This window comes from Pogoniulus pusillus, chromosome 1 (genome assembly GCF_015220805.1).
Source record: "Pogoniulus pusillus isolate bPogPus1 chromosome 1, bPogPus1.pri, whole genome shotgun sequence".
NCBI lineage: Eukaryota > Metazoa > Chordata > Aves > Piciformes > Lybiidae > Pogoniulus > Pogoniulus pusillus.
In genome coordinates, this window is record NC_087264.1 from 41146938 (window position 1) to 41172930 (window position 25993).

The 25993-nt window shown below is 42.8% G+C and overlaps 2 protein-coding genes across 6 annotated transcripts in view; one reads left to right on the forward strand and one right to left on the reverse strand.

Moving 5' to 3' along the window:
• On the forward strand, positions 1-8313 carry EIF2B2 (eukaryotic translation initiation factor 2B subunit beta). Of its 3 annotated transcripts, XR_010303694.1 has the most exons (9): positions 1-214; positions 800-920; positions 1461-1609; positions 1847-2010; positions 2513-2608; positions 3144-3281; positions 4365-4431; positions 5296-5504; positions 8104-8313. XR_010303694.1 is itself a non-coding variant. In XM_064149829.1 (8 exons), exons 1-8 carry the CDS (start codon positions 52-54, stop codon positions 5451-5453), a joined length of 1056 nt encoding a protein of 351 aa, XP_064005899.1. In that variant the 5' UTR covers positions 1-51; the 3' UTR covers positions 5454-5773. The 3 variants fall into 3 exon arrangements, 2 of the variants coding, with proteins under 2 accessions (XP_064005899.1, XP_064005912.1); XM_064149829.1 differs by lacking the exon at positions 8104-8313 and having other exon boundaries at positions 5296-5773; XM_064149842.1 differs by lacking the exon at positions 8104-8313 and having other exon boundaries at positions 1461-1531; positions 5296-5773.
• Positions 6574-25993, reverse strand: part of MLH3 (mutL homolog 3) — a 24068-nt gene continuing 4648 nt past the window's right edge. The window contains exons 3-12 of one of the 3 annotated variants that reach the window (XM_064149791.1): positions 20769-20839; positions 19703-19807; positions 17629-17701; positions 16922-16993; positions 15803-15911; positions 10277-10436; positions 9140-9163; positions 8860-8941; positions 7651-7802; positions 6574-7046 (exon numbers count right to left, since the gene is read on the reverse strand). In XM_064149791.1, coding sequence (XP_064005861.1) covers positions 6975-7046; positions 7651-7802; positions 8860-8941; positions 9140-9163; positions 10277-10436; positions 15803-15911; positions 16922-16993; positions 17629-17701; positions 19703-19807; positions 20769-20839 — 920 coding nt within the window. In that variant the 3' untranslated portion in view covers positions 6574-6974. Of the gene's footprint in view, positions 7047-7650; positions 7803-8859; positions 8942-9139; positions 9164-10276; positions 10437-15802; positions 15912-16921; positions 16994-17628; positions 17712-19702; positions 19808-20768; positions 20840-25993 lie in introns of those variants that run through there. The other 2 variants (XM_064149802.1, XM_064149813.1) reach the window with 2 other exon arrangements.

The following is a 25993-nucleotide window of genomic DNA, read 5'->3' on the forward strand; positions in this document are numbered from 1 at the left end:
GCGCGCGCGGCCGTGGCGGCGGTGCGGCCCGGGCCGAGCGTTGCCGTTGTCATGCCGGGCGCCGCCGATCGTGGCTCCGAGTTGTCGGAGCAGATCGAGGCCTTTGTAGCGCGGCTGCGGGGCGGCGGGGAGCGGCAGCGCTCCGAGGACACGGCGCGGCAGACGCTGTCGCTGCTGCGGAAGATCATCGCACACGGGCGATGGAGCAGGGCCGGTAAGGGCCGGCCGCGGCAGGCAGGGCCTGTGTGGCGCCAGAAGGAAGGCGGCGCAGGGCCTGAGGGCAGGGAGAGCTGCGGGAGGGCAGTGGTGGGGGCTGCTCGAGGCTGTCCGGCCGCGGCCGTCGGAGGGAGCAAGGCCAGGGCAGTGTCGCGGCGGCCTGCGGCCCGAGGGATTTGGGAACTCTGCCAGCAGCTGCCAGAGGGTCTGACTTCCCGGTACTGGGCCTGCTGCCTCTCGGCCCACTACAGATTACTGTGTGAGGAGCCGAACGGCTCCCTCTCGCTTCAGCCATGCTCCGTCCTCAGCAGCATTGTTCTAAGTGCTGATCGTTCCGGCAGCAGGCTGCTTGTGGTCATAAGTTTCGAGTCTGTGTCGCGTCCTGCCTGTTAGCTCCACAGAAACCCAGTGAAGCACACTGCGAGTGCTGTTGTGCTCACAGCTCCGTTCTCTTTCTTGGTATTGCGTTACTGGTGTCAGAGACAGCTGCTGCTCGTGGGGCTGCTGTGGGGTGGTTATGGTGATGTAATGCTGAAGAGGGTTTACACTAGGCAGCAATAACCAAGGCTCTTCCCTCTGTCAGGGGAGCTCATGGATCTGATCCGGACAGAGGGACAGAGAATGACCGCAGCCCAGCCGTCGGAGACAACTGTGGGCAACATGGTGCGGCGAGTGCTGAAGGTCATTCGGGAAGAGTACGGCAGGTGAAGTGCCCCTCTCTTGCCTGCGTACCTCCTGGGAGCCCAGAAGAGCCCTCTCATGCAGGGTTCTTCTGTGGGACCCCTTTATTTTCCGGCACTGTATTTTCCCAGCTCTCTTATAGAGAGATTCAGCAAGGTTTAACATCAGAGGAAGAAACCTGTCATTTTCAATATAGTTGATGACATTCCCTCTAGTGAAACTCCATTTCATTTGGGTGGTGGTTGCATGAGAACAGTCAGTGCCCTGACTTTGGGCTGTTCTGCTGTTCTCTTGGCACATCCCTTGGGAGAAGTAGCCTCCTTGAGCCCACTTCTCAGCTGCAGCATTTACATGATTGAAGAATGCACATTCTGGCAGATCTTTGGCTGTGTTTCTGCCAGAGGCAGCTAGAGAGGCTCTTTAGTGTGGTATGGTGTGCCTCTTACTTGGAGCTTTACTTCCTCTCTTTTGATATCCAGGTGTGCTACATGATAGAGGTGGTGCTCAGGCCAGCTGTGCCTCTGCACTCTCTCCCAAGACTGAAGGGCTGTCTCTCTCTGCAGACTTCATGGGCGCAGTGAGGAAAGTGACCAGCAAGAGTCCCTGCACAAACTCCTGACTTCTGGAGGACTGAGTGAGGACTTCAACACCCCTTATCCTCCCCTCAGAGCTAACGTTATTGAAGCTATTAATGAGCTGCTAATAGAGCTAGGTATGGCTTGCTTGGGACTACTACCCTGTCAGTGGAGCTTCTTACGGGGGGTGGGACTGATGCTTCTCACTCCTCTTAAGTGGAAAGAAAGCAGCAAGAACTTAGTTCTGCTCCTAGGACATATTTTGCTTAAGAGAGAGAAGGGTGGAATAATGTGGATTATTGGCCTGTGGTCTTGGTCTTGGAAATGTTGCCTTTCCTGACTGCTTTTCCACCCATGGCTTCCTTCTGTTACAGAGGGCACCACTGATAACATCGCCATGCAGGCACTGGAGCACATCCACTCCAATGAGGTGATCATGACCATTGGCTACTCGCGCACCGTCGAGGCCTTCCTGAAGGAAGCTGCCCGCAAGCGGAAGTTCCAGGTCATTGTGGCAGAGTGTGCGCCGTTCTGCCAGGTGAGGCTCAGGCTGCCTACCTTCTCCAGGCACCATGTTGCCCAGGTGTTTCTCTGAGCTCCTCTCTGGAGGCAAGCTGAATGTTACTTCAGTTCCTCTGCAGCTGAGAGATCAAATCATAGAATGGTCTGCGTTGGAAGGGACTTCCAAAGGTCACCTAATCCAACTTCTCTGTGGTAAGCAGGGGCATCCTCAACTAGGTCAGGTTGCCCTGTCAAGCCTCACTCTGAGTAACTCCAGGGATAGAGCCTCAACTACCTCCCCAGGCAACCTGTTCCGGTGTTCTTTACCTTCATGGTAAAGAACTTGTTCCAAAACATCCAATCTCAGTCTACTTTTCTCTAGTTTGAAGACTGCTGTTACCCTCCAAGTCAGGTGGCTGTATTTGTGCTCTACCACCTGGTATTTTTGGAGATCAGACAAGAATTGAGTGCTAACGTCTCTGCAACTGCACTGCAGGAACTATGTCCTAGGGGACTACTGGGATTCTCCTTCTTTTTAGGGTCATGAGATGGCTGTCCGACTGTCTAAAGAGAACATTGAAACTACTGTCATGAGTGATGCAGCTATTTTTGCCGTCATGTCTAGAGTCAACAAGGTAAGGAGAGCTTCACAGGGGGAGGGAATTCACGGCAGGTTGGGTGCTTAGGCCTCCCAAACCTGCTGCAGGTGCCAGTGGTGATAGATGTGTTCACTGAAGACTCAAAACTGTAATAGTCCCTATGTACAGCTGGCTAGAGATTTGTTACTGACAGGTTTTTCTGCCTTCATGGCTAATGGGTAAAAGAGAGCCCCAAGCATATTCTCATTTTACAGCAAGGGAATTGTTGCAGACAGCAATCAAGTTACTCGTACAAAACTTACCTTGCAGGCTTGTGGAACAACAGGGAGCACAACCCAGTTTCTGCTTAGCATTCCCTGCAGTAGAACATGTGTGTCCTCTGAAGCTCTCCATGTTGGCCCCGCCAAGAGAGCCAGTGCTAGATGAAACAAGTCAGGCATCTAGCTACTCTGTGTCCAGACTCTGGCTGGCTATTCTACTGACTCTTCCTCCAGCTCATCTGGCAGGATTCAGGCCAGAAAGTGTTCCTTCCCCAGTTTGCAGTGGATTTAATGCTGATCTGCTTTTTAAGGTCATCATTGGTACCAAGACAATCCTGGCCAATGGTGCCCTGGTTGCTGTGAGTGGGACTCACACTCTGGCACTGGCAGCTAAACACCACTCCACTCCACTCATTGTGTGTGCCCCCATGTTCAAGCTTTCACCTCAGGTAAGTACAGCAGTTTTAGCATTGTACCTGCTCTGCACAGAAATGGGGGGGTGGTGGTGATATTACGCTTGTGGAATGTTAGGGCAGAAGGCATTATCTGTCCCATGGTGAGAGACCTCTATCATCTGGTGCTGTTACTTCAGTTAGGAGATCCTCACCTGTCGGAGTCCGGAGGCTGGTGAGAGGCGAGATTGGGGTACTGACGAGTCAACTCAGCAGCTTGCTATGCATCAGTACAGCTTTATTAGGGTAGCAAAGCCTCTTATATAGTGCTCAGAGGAGGTGTATACAATCAGCCTGGGTCTGGCACAAGTGGACAGTACGGATTGGCCCAGAGCCACGTGCAAGGTGCAGATAGGTTGCCTTGTGCCAAAACAACCTGTGGTTCCCACCCCAGGGGGCTGGAATGCTCAGCCCCCTGTAGCTGTGTCTGCCCCAGGGGCCAGCAGGTCCAGCCCCCTGAAGGTGTGTGTCGGTTGCTCACTGTAGCTTCCAGCTCAAGGACATTCTCCCATCACAAGTTCTCATGTTTACAGCTCATGTCCCGCTGTGGGAGAATTCTCCCACACTCACCCAAATGTGGCACACCTCAGGATCTCCTTGAAACACCTGCCTTTGCCACACATGCTGCAGAAGCTGTGCATCAGGCATAAGGATGTAGATCAGTGCCTACTAGAGACTGGTATCACCATACTAGTTTTGTTTAACTGCAGTGGATTTCAGTTTATGTCTTTAATGTTGAAAGGCCCTGTGTACTGATAGAGGAGGTAGGTGGAGATGCTCTAAACTCTTTCTTACACTCAGTTTTTTTCAGTATTGTCAGAAGCAGCTGTAGACTGAGGAAGTCACTTCTATGCTCCAGTTCCCTAACTTTGTAGAAAGGCAGCCACATCACAGAAAGCGCTGAGGGAGAAACTTACACTTGTTGAGTTACAGAGGTTCTATACACAAGCACTATTAAAAGAGATGTCACCAGCAAGTGTTCCTCCTATGCTTTCCTTCCTTCCCGCATCCATGCTCTGTTTTCACACGGATAATGAGGCAGACTCGTTTTTCCTGACCTTGCTGTACTTTCTCATTCAGTTCCCTAATGAAGAAGATTCATTCCAGAAGTTTGTGTCACCGCAGGAAGTGCTGCCATTCACAGAAGGTACTGGTTTTTAGTTATACAGACCCATCTAGCTGGTTCAGGCTATAACTTGTCATGGTTGGTTTTTTTTAATAGCTCACATACGAGAGTCTTGTGTTTACATTTTGTAAACCAAGACATAAAATCTGTTCTTAAGCAGGGGAAAAAATGTATATAAACCAGGATGGTTTCTATAACAGAAGTACAGAAAAAAGATTTCATCTGAACACTGTCTTTGCATTCTTGCTTCTGCTCTAAACTAGTCAGTGTTTATTCTAGGAATGTGCCAGGCAGGTGGCAGTTTCCTGTGGGACAGAGCAGATGCCCAACACTGGGGGCAGCTTCCTTTCCTTCCTGCACTTCATGTGAACTTGTTAAAACTTTGTTATGTGAACCACTTGGTGAATCTGTTATCTCTGTGATGAGCATCCCACACACAGAGCATCTTTAGAAAGGTGTCTGCTCCCATGCCCATTTTCAGCTAGCAGTGTCTTTCAAAGCCCAGTTTCTATCTGACAAAGACTTCAGAAATGAAGATAGAGAGTTTTGGGGTTTGGCCTTTGAAACTTTTCTTTAAATAATAACTATGACATCAGGATTTTTGTATTCCAATTACAAACTGGCTTTTTTTTTTGGCAATAACTAAATGTACATCAGAGGGGATCTAGGGGTTTTATCAGTAAAAACTGCTGAAAGAGAGTGCTGCCATTCATCTAGGATTGCTGTATGCATGCTATTCAGTGACATCAGTGAAGATGCTGGAAAGCATTCAGAATGTTCCAGTACTGACTTCAGGGTGGCATGTGCATAGCCAGTCTCTTCAGGGCCTCTGGAAGATGTGCAGAAAGCTAACTGTGTTTAATACTGCTGCTCTTCACTTTATAGGGGAGATCCTGGCAAAGATCAATGTCCACTGCCCAGTGTTTGACTACGTCCCTCCAGAGCTCATTACTCTCTTTATTTCAAACATTGGGGGTAATGCACCTTCCTACATCTACCGCCTCATGAGTGAGCTCTACCATCCAGATGACTATGAACTCTAATGCCACGGAGCCCGTCGCTCTCCAGACACTTCTGTCTTTCTCTTTAGAAAGGTACAGCAGCTAAGTGACATGTACATGGCAAAGACTGCTTGCTATGAGAAATTGGGGAATCTTTCTCAGCAATGTTTTTCCCTACCCAAAATCAACAGAAGGCAGAGCTCTTGTACCGTGATCTCTGTGCTATGTTACAAGTCAGGTGTTGCTGCTAACCCACTTTGATTTTGAAACAGCAAGGCATACATGGCAGCTCTCTGGGCTAGCTAGGCTGTTACTGCAAAGTATGCTGCAATAAAGGTTGTTTACAGTGATCTCACTGTTAAGCAGGGTTTTCATACACAGTTCTTTATTTCACTAGTGGGAGTTTTACCAGTGTATTGAGTTGCCTGCATCAATAATGCAGTTGCAGCCTCTGAAGATGTGCTTTCACATCTTAATGTGATAGGAATCCACTGGTAATTGCCTTAAACTGGTATATTTTGTGTAGAATTTCCTTACAAATTTTGGTGACTTGCTGACCTACAGACCTTTTTTTTTTCTAAAATGCTGGAATGGAAATTCCCTTCTTGATGAAAGGCAGATCTTCAGAAGCCATATCAGCTAGCTGTTCCCCTCTGTGACAGAAAAGATCAAGATTGTGGTTTGCTTATTACAGAATCACAGAATGTCAGGGGCTGAAGTGACCTGAAAAGATCATCTAGTCCAACCCCCCTGCCAGAGCAGGATCACCTATACATCTCACACAGGAATGCATCCAGGTGGCTGTTGAGTATCTCCAGAAAGGGAGACTCCACAACCTCCCTGGACAGCCTGCTCCAGTGTTCTGTCACCCTTAAAAAGCAAACAAACAAACCAACAAACAAAAAAAACCCCATGTCCTTATGTTTACATGAAAATGCTGTGGGGTATTTAGTTATTTCTGTGGGGGTTAAGTTTCTGTACCTTGAGAATGTGGGGCTACGCTAGGATTCAGAATTCTCTCAATGAAAACTGCAGGCAGCTGGAGAACAGCTGGGCATGCCTTTCATTGCCTAAACAAAAATACTGGGGTTTGATCCTGAGTTGGCTTATATATACTATGAAGCTGGTCAGCCCATTCTAGCCACTGCCATGAGCCCAAACAAAGAGTTTAGTCATAATTTTATTAATAAATACCTCCCCATTTCCAAACTATTATCATATAAATACATTAAAAGCCTCCTCTCTATTATGCAGAATCATGCTATGCTTGCAGAGAAAAAACACTGTAGTAACTGAAAGTGGCTGCAACTTCTTGCCTCTGATAGTCAAGCACTTGCATAAGACAGAGGCTTACAAGGCAGTTCTTCAGTGTTGAAGATGCTTCTGCAGGCTGCCGTGTTCCCCTGGCTGGTCTCTGTTTCTTGAGTCAGTACTTGGAGTGGACCTTCAGTGACTGCAGCTTGGCAACTTGGCTCAATACAGCAGATTGTTGTCTAGCAAGAGCAGGCCCTGGATCATACCAACACTTAGAGTGGTTGCATCTCACAGTCTTATCTTTTTTGACTAGGGTCTTTTTTTCTCAAATAACTGCCACGCTCGCACCATCTTCCGCAGTCTAGCCAGATTAGGTTTGGGCTGGAGGGAGAAAAACAGTACTAAATCATAACTAAGTAAATGAGTTTCAGCCTTAACACAGTCATTCCCAAGTGTTTTCAATACCTAATTCAAGTTCCCACCTGACTTTCAACAGAACCCAATTTCCTAACATAGCACAGGAACAGGAAAAGGGAAGGAGGAAATTGTTTTCTTTTAAATAAATGTTGCTATTTCTTTGTGCTTTATCCCCCCCCCCCCAGTTTTATAGCATCTTAAATTTGGGGAGAGTGGATGTTTAGTTAGTAAGTTTGCCACTAGTAGAGTGTTAGAATTTACATGTTTTTCAAGTTTTACACTTAAAAACTGCAAACACTTCAAATATATGCTCAAGGGCTTGTGTACTGCATCCAAGTAATTGTGACCATTCATTAGAAATGTGGTAAGATCCTTCTTAAAACTGCAGGACAGAGGTTTAATAATCTAATGTTCTATTTTATCAGTAACAGCTATATAAAAATTGAAGACACAGGCAGTGGTGTGGTTTCAAACTGGCCCATTCTAGCTCTAGCACATGCGTATGTGACATGCCTCTGATAATCCAGAGTGTGGATTATTGGAGGTGTATCTGTGTCCCCCACAGTACCTGTTTTTCCTGCTGTAGATGGTCTATGTCTGCAAGAGGCATCATGGAAGGTCTTCCATGAGCACACTGGAAGGGCAGCTGGCAAGATGACAAAGCTTCAATGAGCCTGCAGCTCTCCTCCAAAGTCAAGCACTCATTGAACTTAATAGCTCCTGAAAAAACAAACAAACAAACAAACAAAACCCTTGTGCATGTGCTGTGGAGGAGAACTCAAACCACCCAGTAAGCTCCTCTGCACAGCTGGAGTTTTCACAGAAAACAAGGTAGCTCTCAAAGAATCGGTTGTGCAGATGCAATTGTCAGGCTCGGGGCTTAGCTCAGTTAACCAGCCTGCTGCACAAGGCTCTGCTTTCCATCACCTAACTTTCACCTAACCCGGGTTTCACTTTTCAGATGATGTAGGGAAATGGCAAACGGGCTTTTATTTTGCTTTTGTTTGTGTGTGTGTTACAGCTGAAGGTGCAACCAGTTCACAAATCAAACCCCAGCAAACCAAGATGACAGCTAATGAGTTCCTTAGGCCTCCAGAGAGGCACAAACCCCTCTGCAGTCAGCCTTTCAACCATGGGACGTTTTTAGTTATAAAAAAAGATTATGTATTGTCTGCTGTTTGTAGAGTGCAGTGATACTCCATGAAAATACATGCTTTAGGTTTGTGATGAACCCTTCAAGTGTAATCTTGTTAATACTGAACTGCCATAAGAGGACAGAGCTAGTGCAGTTTACACCTGTAATGTCTGCTTCATTCCAAGTGCTGGAAAGCTGTAATCTCATAGATGTAAATTTCAGCTGAATTTCTTCCCTAAATACCTGAAAGGTCACAGGCACGCCTAAACTTCCCTGCTCCTGCTTGCTTTCAAGTAAGTTCCAGCACCTCTCTTTGCCCCTTCACAGAGCTGTTATTTGAATGGTTTAGAGCTCACACAAATGAGTGCACCTCAGAGCTGCATTCTGTTTCTGTTTCATGTAGGGGTTGGAAGGTACATTGTGCCCATACATGAATGAATCATTGCAGTACTGCTCACCCCTCACAGTGATATCCATAAAAATACCGTTATCTCCTCTTCCCTATGAAACACAGGGTCTGTTATCCTGGCATTCCTGCAAATGCATTCTGAAACCACTAACCCAGGGATGATGTTGTGTAGAGAGAGAAAGGTTAAAAAGAAAACCCCAAAAATCAATACAAAAAAAGTACAGTTTCCCTACCATGACAGGCCTGGGAAGCCAGCACCTTCAGAAATGTCAGAGGTAGTGTTCCTCGTGCTCTTCCTCCTGTGGTCTGCACTAGCTAAAAGTAGCAAGAGAACATTATCTTACTTTCCATTTCATATAACAAAAAGGAACTGTAACACAATGAAAACTAAAAATGAGAAGATAGTGGATTTTGTAGCCCACCTTTCTTACCTGAGGTTTAACATGCTCCCTTTGGTTCATGCAGTAAGCTCTGCATTACTATAGTCAATTTCAGAAGCAGGCAGCAACTTACCTCAACTTGTTCTTGAATAAGCTCCTAGAAAAGAAATAGTAATATCATCAGTTGCTGTTTCTCCCTTTCATTGCCCATACCCTGCTTTGTCCACATCTACATACATTGTAACGTGTAACTGCCAGAACCAGGCAAAAATGCTGTTGCTAGTATGCTATCCATAGTGTGAAAGATCTAGGTGCAAGTGCTGACTTCTCACCAGTATTTATCTGGAATGGGTATCATGGAATTTTTTTACCTCAGAGTGCAATGAATGCCTGTTATATTCCATGCAAATTTCATTTCTGATGTCTAAAATGCAATGAATTCACAACCAATGATGAATAGGTGACACCAGGCCACATTAAAAGAACTGCAGAATGCATCTGCCAAAATGCTTATGAAACCCTGAGGCATCGGCCAAGAATGAGCATTCATGAGGCATGGACCTGATCCCTTCTACCACTGTCAGTGTTCTTCGCTCTCAGATCACACCAGGAGAGTGCATTTTAAGTTCTTTCTGATTACAGTTGGTTTGGAAAAGAAAATTCCATCAGATGAGTCATCTTCTCTCTTCTTTTCACATCAAAGTAGATGTATGTCAAGACTGGGCTGGTTCAAAATGGCTCAGCCCAGTGATTGAATATGGTACTCCAAGGGCAATGTTTAAGGAATCCTTGAAGCAGTTAGGATTGTGGAGAATTACTTACAGTGGAAACTGCAAGTAATCATTTCAGCAATTCCTTCCTCACACTGCAAAACACCTGGAACAGCAGCTTTTAGAAAGCTACACTACCCATATAGAAATTTAATAAAAACCACTTCAGATTCTAACAAATAGTATTTCTGTATCAGCAATATTAATAATCTTAATGTCCATTCAAGCATTCATGAGCAGTAAACTGTGGAAAAATCTGCTCTGTGTACCATTTTTCTCTCTTCTCTACTAGTCCAAGTCTGAAAGAGTCTCCTATGATTTCTGTTAATAGTTCAGAGATTTCAGTTGCAAGCCTATTTATCCACTAAAAAGGATGGAACCCACATCACATTTGCCAAGGGTCTTTGTTGTCTCCCTCACAAGAGAGATACTCTAATATCCTGGGCCATTAGCACAGGACAAGACCCAGAGTCACAATTTCACTCATACCCACAGCTGACCTCCACAATACTTTTAGTGACAGGTTGTCTTTTCCGTCGTAATTCATTGGCTTCTCTTTCTATAAAACACTGTGGCACTTTCCTCACTAGAATCAAGGAATTGTTGTTTTCAGGGAATGATAATTCAAGACCCAAGTCCTCCAGGCTTCTGTAGCAGCATCTGAGGAAAAGAAAAAAACACCAAAACGTCAACCACAGCAACTGTGTCTCTACAGCATATGTAAATACTTCTGTACTCCATATTTATGTTTACTTCCTGCAACAGTTTCCAGTCTCAGGATCTATGCATCATGAGATTCCAAGTAATTCTGCTCTTTCAGGCACATCTCTTCACTCTATCCATCCCTGGTTATTTCATGTTCCACAAGCACAAGATCTAGGAGTTCCTGCGTTATGTAGAGAGAGGCTTTATGTCTCAATTTATAAATCAGTCTTCTCTAAAGGTGCACAAAGTGCTTGGTTCAACACACTCCAAATACTGAAATTATGGAGCAAAATTAGAAATGGGTAGATTCAGACTGTGTGTTAGGAAGAAGTTCTTCACCATGAGGGTGGCGAGACACTGGAACAGGTTTCCTAGGGAGGTAGTGGAAGCCCCACCTCTGGAGGTTTTCAAGGCCAGGCTGGATGAGGCTCTGAGCAACTTAATCGAAGTGTGAGGTGTCCCTGCCTGTGGCAGGTGGGTTGGAACTGGATGACCCTTGAGGTCCTTTCCAGCTCTGACAATTTTATGATTCTAAATTACACAGCATAAGGACTACTTTAACCTAAAAACCTGTGATTTCAATTGACAACTATTAGCAAATAGTTAAAATGGGAATAAAAGTATTCTAAGATATTTATGATAGTTTAATGAACTATCCCATTAAGCAAAGAGAGCCCAAGAAAGAATAACTTCTAGTTAACCTTACACATGTCACTCTGGATGGGAAAATACACACAAAAATGGGACTCTGCAGTCAGCTGAAATCTTGTCTTCAAAATGAAAACAACTGTAAAAATGTATAGTTTATTAAAACAAAGGTGATGAAGGTCAATTCTTTGAGCAAAAAAAGAAGCAAATCTAAACTTACTAGAATCAGTCACAAGAGTAATAACACAAGTATCACAGTATCACAGTATCATCAGGGTTGGAAGAGACCTCACAGATCATCAAGTCCAACCCTTTACCACAGAGCTCAAGGCTAGACCATGGCACCAAGTGCCACGTCCAACCTTGCCTTGAACAGCCTCAGGGACGTTGACTCCACCACCTCCCCGGGCAGCCCATTCCAGTGTCCATCTCAGTGAAGAACTATCTCCTCGCCTCGAGCCTAAATTTCCCCTGGCATAGCTTGAGGCTGTGTCCTCTCGTTCTGGCACTGGCCACCTGAGAGAAGAGAGCAACCTCCTCCTGGCCACAACCAGCCTTCAGGTAGTTGTAGACAGCAATAAGGTCACCTCTGAGCCTCCTCTTCTCCAGGCTAACCAATCCCAGCTCCCTCAGCCTCTCCTCGTAGGGCTGTGCTCAAGGCCTCTCACCAGCCTCGTCGCCCTTCTCTGGACACGCTCAAGCATCTCAATGTCCCTCCTAAACTGGGGGGCCCAGAACTGAACACAGTACTCAAGGTGTGGTCTAACCAGTGCAGAGTACAGGGGCAGAAGTAGCTTCCATATGGAGATGCTTTGGGTAATTCTGTTCCAAAAAAGAAGACCTGTATAGCCATTAGCAAGAGCAGAGAAGACAGGAAAAGCCCATTGTGGTGAAATGACTGAATCCAAGCAGCTATTGAGGACAATCAAGCTTGCCTTTTGTTAATTTTTGTTTTAGGAAAAAAAAAAAGAGGAAGTTCAAGAAAGTCAACTGAACAATGCATTACTACAATGCTTGGTAGACAAATAACAGATTCAAAGCTGCAGGTGAACCGTAAGTTCAGCTGAACTATTAAATAGCAAGTGTAGCTGAAGAGAAAGGTCATCAGGAAGTTAATTCATTTCATTACATCACATCAAACTTTACCACAGAACAGTTATATTCTGCCAGCAACAAAACCAACAGAATTTGCATTTTTATGCACTACTTCTAATTTGTAACTTCATAGAAAGGAGAGTCTCACAGAATGGTTGTAAAGAGATGAAATGCCAATACTGACCAAATAAAGAACACCACAATAAAAGCATTGGTATATGCCAGCATCAGTAAGCTTGAATCAGTTACCTTAAGTGATAACTGGCACCCCAGTGTGCTGAATAATTTAACTACTGTCCTTAAAAGAAAATCATGCCACTCTGATTTACTTCATCTTACTGACTTTTGTAGCATGTTTGTGATTTATCTGATGAAGAAAAGTAACTCACAGAATTTATGTGGTCTTTCAAAAAGCCTTTGATGCTGCCTCTTAAAAGTGGCTAAAACTGCAAAATGTTGTCATGGATAGAGAAGCAACATTTGTCATGAAATAGACTGTGGAAAAAAGATTCTCTGGCAACAGATGGTCGGTGTTCAACAGGATGTGAGTCCTGATTTGTATCTTAATTGTTCATTAGTGATGTGGAAAAGAAGGGGCATGACCAAGTAGAAACCACAAAATTATTTAGGTTAGCTGAGACTAAAGATGTTGAAATCAATTAGAGCTTAAATAGAAAAAATGATTAATGAAACAAGTAGGATGAATGAAAAATTTATCATGAGATATGGCCAGAAAAATTGAATTCACTGCTCCTAAAGACAAATAAATGCAAATCATCAGGACTAATTTTATCTATTTTCACATTCTTTTGGCCTGTACATAAATAGCAAAAATAAAAACACAACCAAAAAAAAGCCCAAACACCCACAGCTTTGTGATTCATGGTCACGATCATTCAATACACAGGCAGTTCATGCAAGCAGCTGCAACCAGAAAGCATACAAAATATCAGGTGTGGATACAACAGGCAGAAATAGGAGCCCAACTGCAACTGTACAAATCTATGGAATACATTAAGTATATTGCATTCGATGTTAACCAGTCTCAAAATTAGATGGATCAGAAATGGAAAACATCCAAAGATGAGTGCAAAATAATGTGAAGATGAAAAAGAGGTATTGCAAATATTGTGATGTTAGCAAGAACATCACTACATGTTGTGGTAGGCTGGATAGGCCAAAAATGGGCTTATCCATGTCCTGGCTTGCCCAGACATGTTTTTCTGCTCAGCCCCCTCCTGCTGTGGGGGACAGCAACCGTGGGAAGAAGGACAAAGAACCTCGAGCCACTGAGTCTAAGGACTCTGCCTTGTCCAGACATGTTCCCCTGCTCTCCCTCCTTCTGTGCTGGGGGAAGCAACCACAGGAAAGGAAAACGAAAGCCCAGGCTTCACCTAATATGGTCACACTTTGAAAAGTGCCATTCTGATTGGCTAACCTATGTCCGAAGGCCCATTAGTCTTGGCCTGTATTGATAAAAAGGGATGAGCAGGCAGAGCAGTGTGCTGCTGCTGCTTCAACACATCCTGAAACTGTCTGGAAACTCCACTGCCTTGAGTTTACCAGGAACAGGCTCTAAATGCCTCCATGCAATTGGCCTGCATAGCCAGCGTGACACTGTGCCAAGACATCCTGCCTGCCCCACTGCAAGGCTTCTGCTGAATCGGGAATCAAGAGGAACCAGGTCAGAGACTATGCTGTACACCCCCAGCTTCTGAGAAAAGAGCCTGGGAAACTCCAAAGCCTCTAATAGCTTTGAGACCACCGACAGCAACCCCTCCACATGCTTTGGGTACTGTCTGATACTATTTTGTAATACCCTGATTGCCTTCTGCCATAAGCAGAAAGGAGCTTCCTGTGTCCTCTAGTGGATAAGCAGTGTAATGAACCACAAGCATCTCTTCCAGTACAACGTTTTCATTTGCCATTTTAAGAAATAAGTGATCCAGCTTTGCCTGTTCTCTGTGTGTATAAACTGCCAAACTGTGCGAACTATAGTCCAGCCCCCGACACTACTGAGCTGGAACCAAATTATAGTCCAGCCCCTGACACTACTGGGCTGGAACCAAACTATAGTCCAGCCCCTGACACTACTGAGCTGGAACCAAACTATAGTCCAGCCCCCGACACTACTGGGCTGGAACCAAACTATAGTCCAGCCCCTGACACTGCTGAGCTGGAACCAAACTATAGTCCAGCCCCTGACACTACTGAGCTGGAACCGAACTATAGTCCAGCCCCCGACACTACTGGGCTGGAACCAAACTATAGTCCAGCCCCTGACACTGCTGAGCTGGAACCAAACTATAGTCCAGCCCCTGACACTGCTGAGCTGGAACCGAACTATAGTCCAGCCCCTGACACTACTGAGCTGGAACCGAACTATAGTCCAGCCCCCGACACTACTGGGCTGGAACCAAACTATAGTCCAGCCCCCGACACTACTGGGCTGGAACCAAACTATAGTCCAGGCTCTGACAAACTATAGTCTGGTCCCCAACAGTGTCTGAGGGACAGTGAACCAGCCCCCTGTTTAAAAAGTGTGAGGACCCCTGCACTAAGGGATGAGAACAATAAAGGCATGCAAATATCACTGAGCTACAAACAGCAGTGGTTATGTTCTCAGATTTTTCCCTAAGGCAGGTGGAACATAATAGTGCTTTACACTTTACTTTGACATTTCTGGTATTGGCCATTGTTACACAAAAGGGTTTGCTGACACAACAGTGATACTATGATGATTAGAATACATCCCAAAATGGCTTTACACCAAACCAGTGTATCCCTGTATCAGCCAACAATCTTAACAAGGAGTGATGTTAAAATCTTCATGAGTTTGCCACAGACATCACAAAACTCAAGCAGTCTGAGAATAATGAGGTAGTCCTGTAAATGTTAAGATAGAACTTCACCTGGAAATGAAGAACAAAGCAGGGGTAAAAAACCACATGTGTCAGGTGACAGGGATTTTGGTGGAAGAAGTTTGAGTTCTCCAATAGGTTTGCATTAGTCCAACAACAAATCTGTACCTAAGCTCTTGCAGTATAATGGTTAAATACCCTAACAGTATCTGGGCCACCATTCTGAAACATTTGGGAAACAGAGTTCATTAGTTACTTTTGGCAGACACCTAGGATTAAGGAATGCGTTTTTGAAGGATTCACAATACAAACTTCCCATATCCCATCCTGCTCTTCTCAAACGGTGCCTGTTAAATCAGTGACCAGATTGTCTCTATGAGAACTGCACTCCACTGTGCACTCCCAAGTCCTGAGCTGCAGACAGCAGGATCTGTTGGGAGACTGCTTTGGCATTGTCTTGGCCCACACACAAAGGTTTACTTTTCCAGGGAAAACCGAGTATGTCGCAGAGGCACAGAGGTGGCACACCACAAGGTTTTGCCTTGAGACATTGTAATGATGTGCCTGAGAAGCACATCTATTTTCCTCTACACAGATATAGCCAGCTGGTCTCTGCTCAGCAATCAACAGCTTATTTACAAAGCTTCACGGTAGAGAGATCTTTCTGGTCAACAGACCCAACCCCAGAAATTTAGAGCTATATTGACCATTACCAACCGTAGAAATCTTCTTTGTTCTTCTGTAACTTCAATCTCCAAAGGAGGAGAGATGGAGGACGACAGTAATTTCTTCTTTCCACATGCTGCAGCTTCCTTCTCATAGGAATCTGTGAATGAATCATTTAGAAGTATCCTCTCTTAGAATATTTACGCAAGCATTACCCTTAATGACCCTGTGGTTTGGCACATAATCCTCTATTTGGATTAAAAAGTGACCACAAAATGTCATCTCTTGAAACTTGTGGTGGACTGGGAATGTCACAAACCAGATAACCTAGTCTCTGGGGAAGGGTTGGTTAATGCCACTTTGCTTTTTCCCACCAGTTCCAAAAAAGAGTCACTCTAAATAGGAAAAAAACCAAAACAAAACCAACAACCTAATGATATATTTAGTCCAACTCACAGAGAGAAATTTTTCCACAGAAAAACTTGATATAAATTACATTAAAATACTATTTAACATTTCCCCCTTCAGTCTTTTAACTTTTTGCAGTACCTGAGCAAAAGGAGGAGAGTTCCTGGAACCCTCTCTGCAGGAACTGCAGTGTTTCTTGATGAAAGAGAAGGTCAATGTTTTTTAAGTACTTGATGGACGGCTATTGTGTACTTTAACGTTGAAGCCAATGGCTAATGAGGTTACAGAGAGGACCATTATCCCTCTGCAAACAGTTGCAGACTGGAAATTTTAGGCTTTAAAGCATTGTATCCAGCTAAAAAGGAACCAAATGCTCTTTACTCTGCATCCCATGTCTTATTCTTAACAGTATAACCACATAATCTTATTGATGTTCTATTTCCTCTTCATTGTTTTTCCTATCAGTCTTCCTGCTCTTTCATTATGTCAGGACTATTTTAGACAGTTCTGTGGGTAGGGAGTATATCTTCTATTTTTGGAAAAGCTGTAACAATTTTCAGCTGCCAATAGTATGACTGCTACACATAATGAATATCTTCACTCTCCTAGGGATCAGGATCAAGATGACAAATTAATAACCTATTGGTTATATACATCCCAGATTTATCCCCGGGATAACTTTCCCTTTCAGACAGCTCATTTGTACTTTTCTGTGCATCCATTATCTTCCTTCCTAAGACTTAAGACCATCTAAATCCTCACCTGCAATAAGCTGCTCCAAGCGGATCCGTTCATGAGCTGCATGTTGGTCCACCAAAATCAAGAGGTTTCCATCTGAAAATGCACCACAAGATGAGAAATAGGCAACTTTATACCAGACAACTACACAGACTGGGAAGAATGACCGCTCTCTAGAGGTCACATTTAGAAGATAATTATCAGCCAGTTTTACAGAAATAAAATTAGGAGGCAGCTGTGCTGGCAGAACATAAAGTCACTACAGAACAGAGATTTAGTGACACAAATTGGCATTTAAATTAGGGTAATTAGGTTTAGTCAGAAACTCTTGTCTGTTGACATCTTCTTCTAACTTCAGAATGAGAGCTGAAGTCAGTGTTCTAATATGGTCTTTAAAAATGTTATGAAAACTACTGATTTTGAATGCCTTTTTTGTACAGCTCCAGCAAGATTCAACAATGAGTAAGTCAGACACTGAACAGAATCTGAAGGATGTTGGTAATTTCAGTAGAACCTATTTTTATAACACTAATCTGGAGGCAGTCAGAACATTAAACAATGTCCAAAATAAAGATAAAGAAGATCCAGGAAATTTCAAGTGAAGACTAACATTTTCCTCTCCTCACAATATCATTCCAAGGCAAGAAGAGAATACAAACAGGACACTGATCTCTCTGAAGTCTAACTGCACTTGACAGCCACCTGAACATCATGTCAATAACCACTCTTACCTGCCTTTTTCTCCATTTCATTCCTAGTGTTGATTAAACAAGCAATAAATTTGTTGTCCACTTGCTGAAGAACCTGTAAGATACTCAGAAAAATCATTACCCAAAGGTAACATTATTTTTAAAAGGAAGCCAAAAACAGAAGACAAAATGCACATCAGACAGCTAGCAGGATGATTGTGGGGTAGAAAGCCCATCTTTTCTAATCCCAAAGCTTAAGGAATTTGGCCTAGCAGAACTGAGACCTGGAAGGCATATAATTACTTTTTATGAATACAGTGGGGGCCTAAATATGGAAAAGGCAGAAATTATTTAAGCTAAGAGACAATACTGGCAGGAGGTCAAATGCCCATAAATCAGTCATGAAACAGTTTAGTCTGGAACTAAGAAAAAGTTTCATATTATCCAAGAAAGTGATTCCAGATATTTTTTTTTCAAAGAGAGTCATAAGGGCAAGAGCTCTAACTGTTCTGAGGTGGAGCTGGAAATTTACAGAATTCATTAAATACTCATGTAGAAGCCTCTAAGTTGGGAATTAAAGCTGCATACAGCAACTCTGAGTATTTGATTTGCTGATACCACCAAAAGAGAATGTAAACAACCTTTTTTAACCTGCCCTGTGTTTAAAGAGTTGTGCTAAACACCTGAAGAGCCTGGGAAGCATTTTCCCCCCTCATTTTCTGATGAGGAATTTGCTTCTGTGACTTGATTCCACCTTCCCCTCAAGTACCAGAAATCAAACAGAGCTACAGGGATAGTGAGCAGAGATGAACAATGCTTTCAGTATATTACTGTTAAATGAACAGATGTGGTGTTAGGAACTTCTCCCTAAGTCACATAGGTAGAGCTTTCTCTGAATTCTCTCACCATATGTGCATAGTTCACCTCCTAGGTAAAAATGAATAACGACCTTATTTCTTTGCAGAGATGTGAGAGACAAATGATTCTTTTTATCCTCTTCCTGTGGCAAGATGCAACATTTGGTGCTTTTGGTCTTTTGCACAGAGATTCTCAAAACTGCTACAAGGTACTAAAGGCATTGTTTAGCTTCATCAGAAATGGGAAGTGGTTATTTTCTTCTAGCTTTACCTTCTTAAAAACATACAAAGGAAAGCATAATGCAGGTAAAGTTAAACACAGAACCACTCATCAAGTTTTAAAGAGCAGTTCTTATTACAAGGAGTGAACAGAAAAATGCTACTTTCCATATTCTAGCTTTTCTCTCCTTTTGGAAACATAATCTTTTACTGTAGTAACTTTTACTCCAGTTATTCTTGCACACATGTAAGTAAGGGAGTAATTCAGATCCTTGTCCACCCTGGGGATCAGCATTACCATGACCCATGCAGCCAGAACCTGCAATCTCAAAGTCTGCAACCTGACTGCATGAGAATGATGCTAACTGGGCCTGTAAACCTTTGGTCACGGGGATACAAGAAAGAGAGAGAATCCACTTTGGCATTTCTCTCCAGGCAAACCATCCAAGAATTTCAGTTGAAGCTATGCATTTAGATTGGCTTTTATACTAACATTCAACAGATTTGATAAAGAGGCACTAAAACAATTAACTTGATGCCATGATACCATTTTTAAGAATCACTTTTAAGAGCAGACATAAATCTTGTAGTGAAATTTCAAATCTTTCCATGAAATATAAGATGTGGTTTCAAAATCACTCTGATGAAGAATTACTTTTCCAAAGTCAGTAAAAAAGGAAGATACAGGACACAGATTTCAGAGAAATATAAGCAGATGCCTACAATAAATATAAAATGTGCCCATTGAAATATCATTTAGTTAACAGCAATTCTAAGCAGCAGTAACAGGGCTGCCTCTCAATTCAATTTAAACACAGACAAAGAGTTTTAGAGTCCCTCACAGAGAGATGATTAACTTAGGTCTGGCATGACATACATGTCTTTTGGCATCACACAGCAACCAAGAATCCTGTTTGTGCTCGTGAAAATTACAGATATGAACCATTTCCCTGGATGCCTCTTTTCCACCAGGCAGAAACCTCAGCAAATCCCTGGCTAAGTGATCTGGGGATAATAACTAGTCACAGAGCATTTTGTACCTGCATTGAGTAAACCATGTCTTTGGTGAAACGGTAAGGATACAAGATATTGTGAATTTTCACAGCCAGATTATCGGCCTGACTGCTGGTCACATCAATGGCAATCTGTAAAAACAGAATTGCAGATCAAGCAGGCTAGAAAGCACACAGCAAAACCCTCCAAAACACAAAAAAACACACCTACAAACTGAAAATAACTCTGTATTTTGACAAGCCAAACCATCTACACAAGAGAAGCACTAGCTAAAGATACCATCCAGCACCTCTCTGCTTCCAGCCTCATATGCTTTCCCATCTGGACATTACCTCCAAACTGCAATGCAGTCAGCTGATTCCAAGTAGCTATCAGAAAGCCTAAAGTTAATTATCAGCCTAGGTGAGCTCTCAATGGATTGCCTTAGAAAAGATCTATTACCCTGAAATGAGTCAGAGTACACATGACAGCAACAACTGAACAGAACTGTTCCTTTTCAGCAACTCACCAGCAGGTGGTTTGCTGCTCCATCCCTATTGTTTGCAGGTGGAAATGGGTACATGCGTATGTTTACTCTCACACAGCATGATGATTAAAGATAATGGGACCTCATGACAACAAAGGAAGTTTTTCTAAATGTTCCAACATTGTTTCCCTCTCACATGCTCTGATCTTGCAAAACTATAAAAACAACTATAGTAAAATACACTTTTAAGACCCATTGCATGCCAGAGAACAAAGCTGGGTTCTTTTAACTGTCCACAAAGAGGACAATATTGTAATTTTGTCCTTCAACAGCGTTAAGATGACTGCCTCTGTAGAGGTAAAGACAGCTTACAATAATGTTTTGCTTTGGAAATTATGCACGGCAAAAGATTAGCCTAAAATCTGCTTCTCTGACTTAGAGTTCTAAGTCCACAACCATGCCTTCCATATAAACAGTTTATAAAAAACATGTAACTGCCAGGTCCATGGTCTAACGTATTGCTGAGTAATTTATATGCAATTGCTGCAACCTTTGCAACAGTGTTAGAAAATAAGAGAAGGCTAAAATTATTCCTCTTTTGTCATAAGACCTGAGACAATACTTACCTCCGGGCAGGGAACAAAAACAGGATTATGCCATTCTGAAAGCAACGACTGGAGAGACTGCCCTTCAGCATCTAGGAAAGAACACACAGGTAACACAGGGACTACCACCACCTGTCAGTAGAAAGTGCACTGGGTACCTACTCCACGAAAGTAATAATTTGTTCCTTCACAAAAAAGGGAGAATGTAGAAAGCAAAAGATGGAACACGAGACTGGGCTTCTCCACTGCCTTCTTTAACTAGGAAGGACACCATGCAGCTTTCCTACTCCTAAATATGCTGCAGACAATTCAACAGGCCCTGGAAATGGGGCAGGGGAGGTGGGGAGGGAAAGAAAGACCTGTTTAGCTACCCACTTCCTCTGAATAAAGCCACATACCAAAAACATGATTTCATCCTTTCTTACACAAAAAAGTCCCTGTGAGGATTGAAGCTATTTTTCACATTCCAAGGTTGGAATGAGTACAAAGAAGGGAGTAGGTAATTATTCTTTAAACCACTGACATAATTCAACAAAGAGCTGGGTATTTCATCCTGTAAATAAGTATCCCCTAACCTGCCTTCAACCCCAAAAGCTTTTTTTTCCAGTTCTAGATTTGAGATGACTCACACAGTCCCATTGTTAACAGACCTTGAGTAATTCTGGGTTCCTGCTGGGACATCTGGGAGAATTCTTTGATTTTTTTTTTTTCACCACAGAACACTGTGTCCTGGAAAGCTGGCCCTACCTCTCAGATCCTGGCTTGCTAGAGTCTTCTCTTTTCGAGGTCTAGGAAGGAAGGGTAGCACAATCTCACTTCTAAAAGGATGGCACCTGAACTGAATCCCTAAACACAATACAAAATCACTGCAGCAGATTCAACAACATGCAAAACGATGAAGTGATACAATTGCTACATTCTCATAAAAAAAGCAGGTGCTTAGCCCTGTACAAGTTAAGGGTATCCCACAGGTTTTTCGATCTGACATTGAGAAATAACAGCACACATGTAAAAAATGTTATATTATCAGATACACCTGTATCAGAAAATGTATTTTTTAAAATATTACTGTGGCTTCTGCAAGGCTGTTCTTAAAAACTGCTGCTTTAATCACATAAGAATTATTTCCAGAATTAGTGCAATCCAGGAGTGTTATCCCCAAGGAAAAAGAAGGCATACAGTTAAGTCTGTCAGGTATCAAAACACTTCTGACTAACCTCTGTTAAGGTGTGGTGAAATTGTCAGTCTATCACCACTCCTATCAATACTTAATACAGTTATCAGGAACTTGTAAAACTGAAAATTACAAGTCAGTGAGACCACATGAGATATCAGACTTAGCCTAACAACATGTTCCTAACCACCCAGAAATTATTTAATGATATTACAAACACACACTGTTATCAAGATTATTAAGAAAAGTGGCTCAGATTTCCAGCACAGTGGTAAACATTTCACCCTTCCTTTGGTACAACTCAGACTTCTATTCTTGTGAAATAATAACGAACTAATAAAGTTCCTTTCTATTGAGAAATGAAGGGTGTGCATTCAGGAAAAGTGGCAGAGTCGTAATGCCAAAGAAAACCAGCTGCCTGCTGATAAGGTCAATGTGAAAAAAGCTCTATGAAATCTGAGACCAGTTTATAGACTCCTGACTGCTGGCTTCACTCCAGCAAGGACCAATGATGTTTCCACCCTGGGGACAGAGAATTCTTTCAAGAATCCACGCTGGCAGCCCAGCACAGTAAAATAACTCAGTATCCCTCTGTCACAGAGGACAAGATAGCCTGACATGGTTCCAGGTAAATTATGGCAAACTGAAGAATGCCAGACTTTGACAGAACTTTTATAGCTATTGTCATGGGAAGACATTATCTCCCAAGTTCATAGAAAGATCTATCATCTATATGACCAAAAATTCAGTATTTTATACATGTAATAAACAAAGAGTCATCTCCCTCCTTCCTGTTGCAGGGAAAATCCTTGTTCAGGCTCTACATTATTCATCAAGCCAGGATATTCTTGCCTAAAGGACAGTGAGAATTCAGAGCTGGCAGAGATATTGTTAATATGACTTTTCTGACAAGTAACATCAGAAAAGGTGATGAGGATAATAATGTGTGATGGTTTGGAAGTTACCTGCCCCCCGCTCCACAATGAAATCACTCAGACTAGACTCAGCCAGCTGGAAGTTAAGGAATGAAGCTCTATTTACAGCTTAGCACAATTTATATGCATATATATATATACAAATATATACAGTTATATACAAGTTAAAAGTAATACAGAAACACAATACCCCTCCCAGAACAATCAGAATGCCAGGAGGCCTCCTGACCCAAACCTCCTCCGTCCCCCATCCCCTCTTTCCCTCCCTTCAGAAATAACCAGATCAACCCACGTATATATAACGTGATAAATCTGGAGAGATCTGAGGTGAGATGTCAAAAAGACCATAAGGAGGTTAGAGGGAAAAAAATGTTAGGTTGGATTAAAGAGTTAAGGCAGAGGCAACTAGAGAGACCAGACCACCAGAAAGAAGGAGCAGAACTGCGAGCTGAGAAGTGTGGGAGAAGCAAGTGTCTCATCTATATTTTGACTAGTTGCGTCTCTCAGCAGAAGAATAAGGGATATAGGTTACTGTTGGGTTTTTTTCTTTCTTCTTGCAGCTAAGGATTTAATTTCTCTTAGTAAAATATTGGACGTGGCACTTGGCGCCATGGTCTAGCCTTGAGCTCTGTGGTAAAGGGTTGGACTTGATGATCTGAGGTCTCTTCCAACCTTGGTGACACTGTGATACTGTGATATTCCAATTAGCCTCAAACCAGCACATAATGTACTTACTTTATACAAGCAAACCACACACAATTACTGTATTTGAGTATTAATTTTGTCTCAACTGGATGATTAAAATATTCCACTGCATTCACATATTAGTCAATAATAAAAATAACAAAACATGCAAAGATAGTTGGGCATAACAATGAAGACAAAGTTGAACTGAGATGTTAACCCCCCTACAAATGCATAGCCAGAAAGGCATCTGATGGCAAGAGGAAGTTTAATTAATCTTCCTGTACCAATTAGTTTAATAAATACAAAGATGCCTGAGTCTAACCTACACAACCTAGAATTTCTGTTGAGCACATGGCTTGCGATGGGAAAAGAGGGCAGGTGGCTACTAATGTCATGGAAAAGAGGATGTGGATTATTCCTGCCTCCTCCTAGCTGTCACCAACCAGTGTGATGTCCCTAAATGTGTGTATGAGATGCTGTTATTAATAAACCGCAGGGCTGTGAAATTCTAAGTTAACAGTCGTGGTTTACTGACACTATTCTCATAAGCAAAATGAAACCATACCCAGCAAGCATAGAATTTATTCCACTCCTGAGTCTTAACAGTAGTTCAAACCAGTGTTTAACGTCAAAAGACATGAATGCCGTACTAAGACAGTTACGTTCATTTTATGGCTAAAGAGAGTTAATATCCTTTGCTTGAAAAACACATGAAGGAATATGTTTGTTGAACCTTGAAAATCTAAGATCTATAGGCTCTAGCCATGGTTCAAACACCTTGTGAAGGTTTGGGAGGTCTGACCTTCAACCCATGAAAACAAAAAACACTGCAGCAGACATCTCACCCAAGAACACCACTGACAGTGTTACTGCTACTACAGTGGAGAGTAACATCAGTGATAAGGCTAAGAAAGAGCTACTGAAGGTAAAAAGATACAACACAATCTATGTCTTCAAGGCTACAGACTCTATATAATCTGAAAGCATAAAGGTACATGAGATACTCTCTTCATAAACATGAATGCACTACCCAAACATTCTGAACAGAGACTCAAGCTCCACATCTCAGTGCTTTGGCTGGCTACTAAACAGCACTGTGGGCAACTGCAATTGGTAAACCACAGCTATCAAAAGTGTTGGTCAAGGAGTGTATATGTGCTCTTGCAAGTAGTTTTACCTCATCAAAATAGAGATGTTCTTTCCCTTGCAATAAATTTATTTCAATGAAACACAATTAATATTAAAAACTCTTGGCATAAAATATTATACTTAAAGGGAATAGCTTAACCACTGAAATGCCCACTGCACCAGTGTTCCTGTGACTAGTTGTGCTAGTTTGAAGCAGGGTAGAATCTTTTGGTGAGAAGAACTAGATTATAGGCTGTGAAAGGAAAACAGTGATGTCTACTTCCCTCACAGTCTCGATGAGGAGTATGGGAAGAAGAAATGAAAACATTAGATAACACTTGCCACTTTCTCTCGCTCTCGCTTGGGCTGCTGACTGAGATGCATCTCTCTAACATCTCTCTTTGCTTCTTAACCTCTTGGCCAAACCTCTTTTCTTCCTTGGGACTGGGGGAAGGTTGAGAGGGGCAGGGGGAAGGTGTAGGGGTGGTTGAGAGCCCCTCCTGGGGACTCAGGTTTCTGGGAGGGTAGCTGTGTTTCTGTATTACCTTTTACCTTGTCTATTTCTGTCTATAACTGTATAGACTGTAAATATCTGCTTGTCTATTGTGCTAGCTGTAAATATAAGCTTCATTCATATTTCCAGAGCCGGCTGAGTCTAGTCTGGGTGATTTCTAAAGTGTGGGGGGCGGGGAACACCCAAACTGTCACACTAGTGACGAAGAATGAAGTCACAGACAAAAATGGAAAAAATCTGGGCCTGTCATGACTGATTAGACAAATATTTCACAGGAGAACGATCTCAAAAGATGCCCAAACTACTTTTTCAAAATGAATTCTATAGTCCATATGTGGAATGGCTGCACCTTATTTCATAAAATCTGCCTACAGATAGAATTAAGAACAACTTTGAACCAAGATTTATCTGTGCATGGGAAAATTATCAGAGACATTATTCTGCCACGCCAGATCAGGGGGACACAGAAAGCCAAACGAGACAGATTGATGAAGACTCATGAACACTACACCCTTGAAAAATCAACACAAAGTGGAGTCACGTTGCCCATGCGAAAGCTTCACCATTGAACCACCAGCAATACTACTGTACAACATGTCTTACAAAGCTCAGTGTGAAGGAACAGCCTTCCATGATCTCCAGAAAGGAGACTACATAGTCTCAATTAAGATTTAGATTTTTGTTCATTTTTCAAGAGTTGTTTTAAATTTTGTACACAGGCTGGAAAAAAGAACGATCATTTTAACATAAGGCTCTCAGTAATAACATATTCTTAGAAATATCATCATTTAGGAGAAGATGGCTAAAA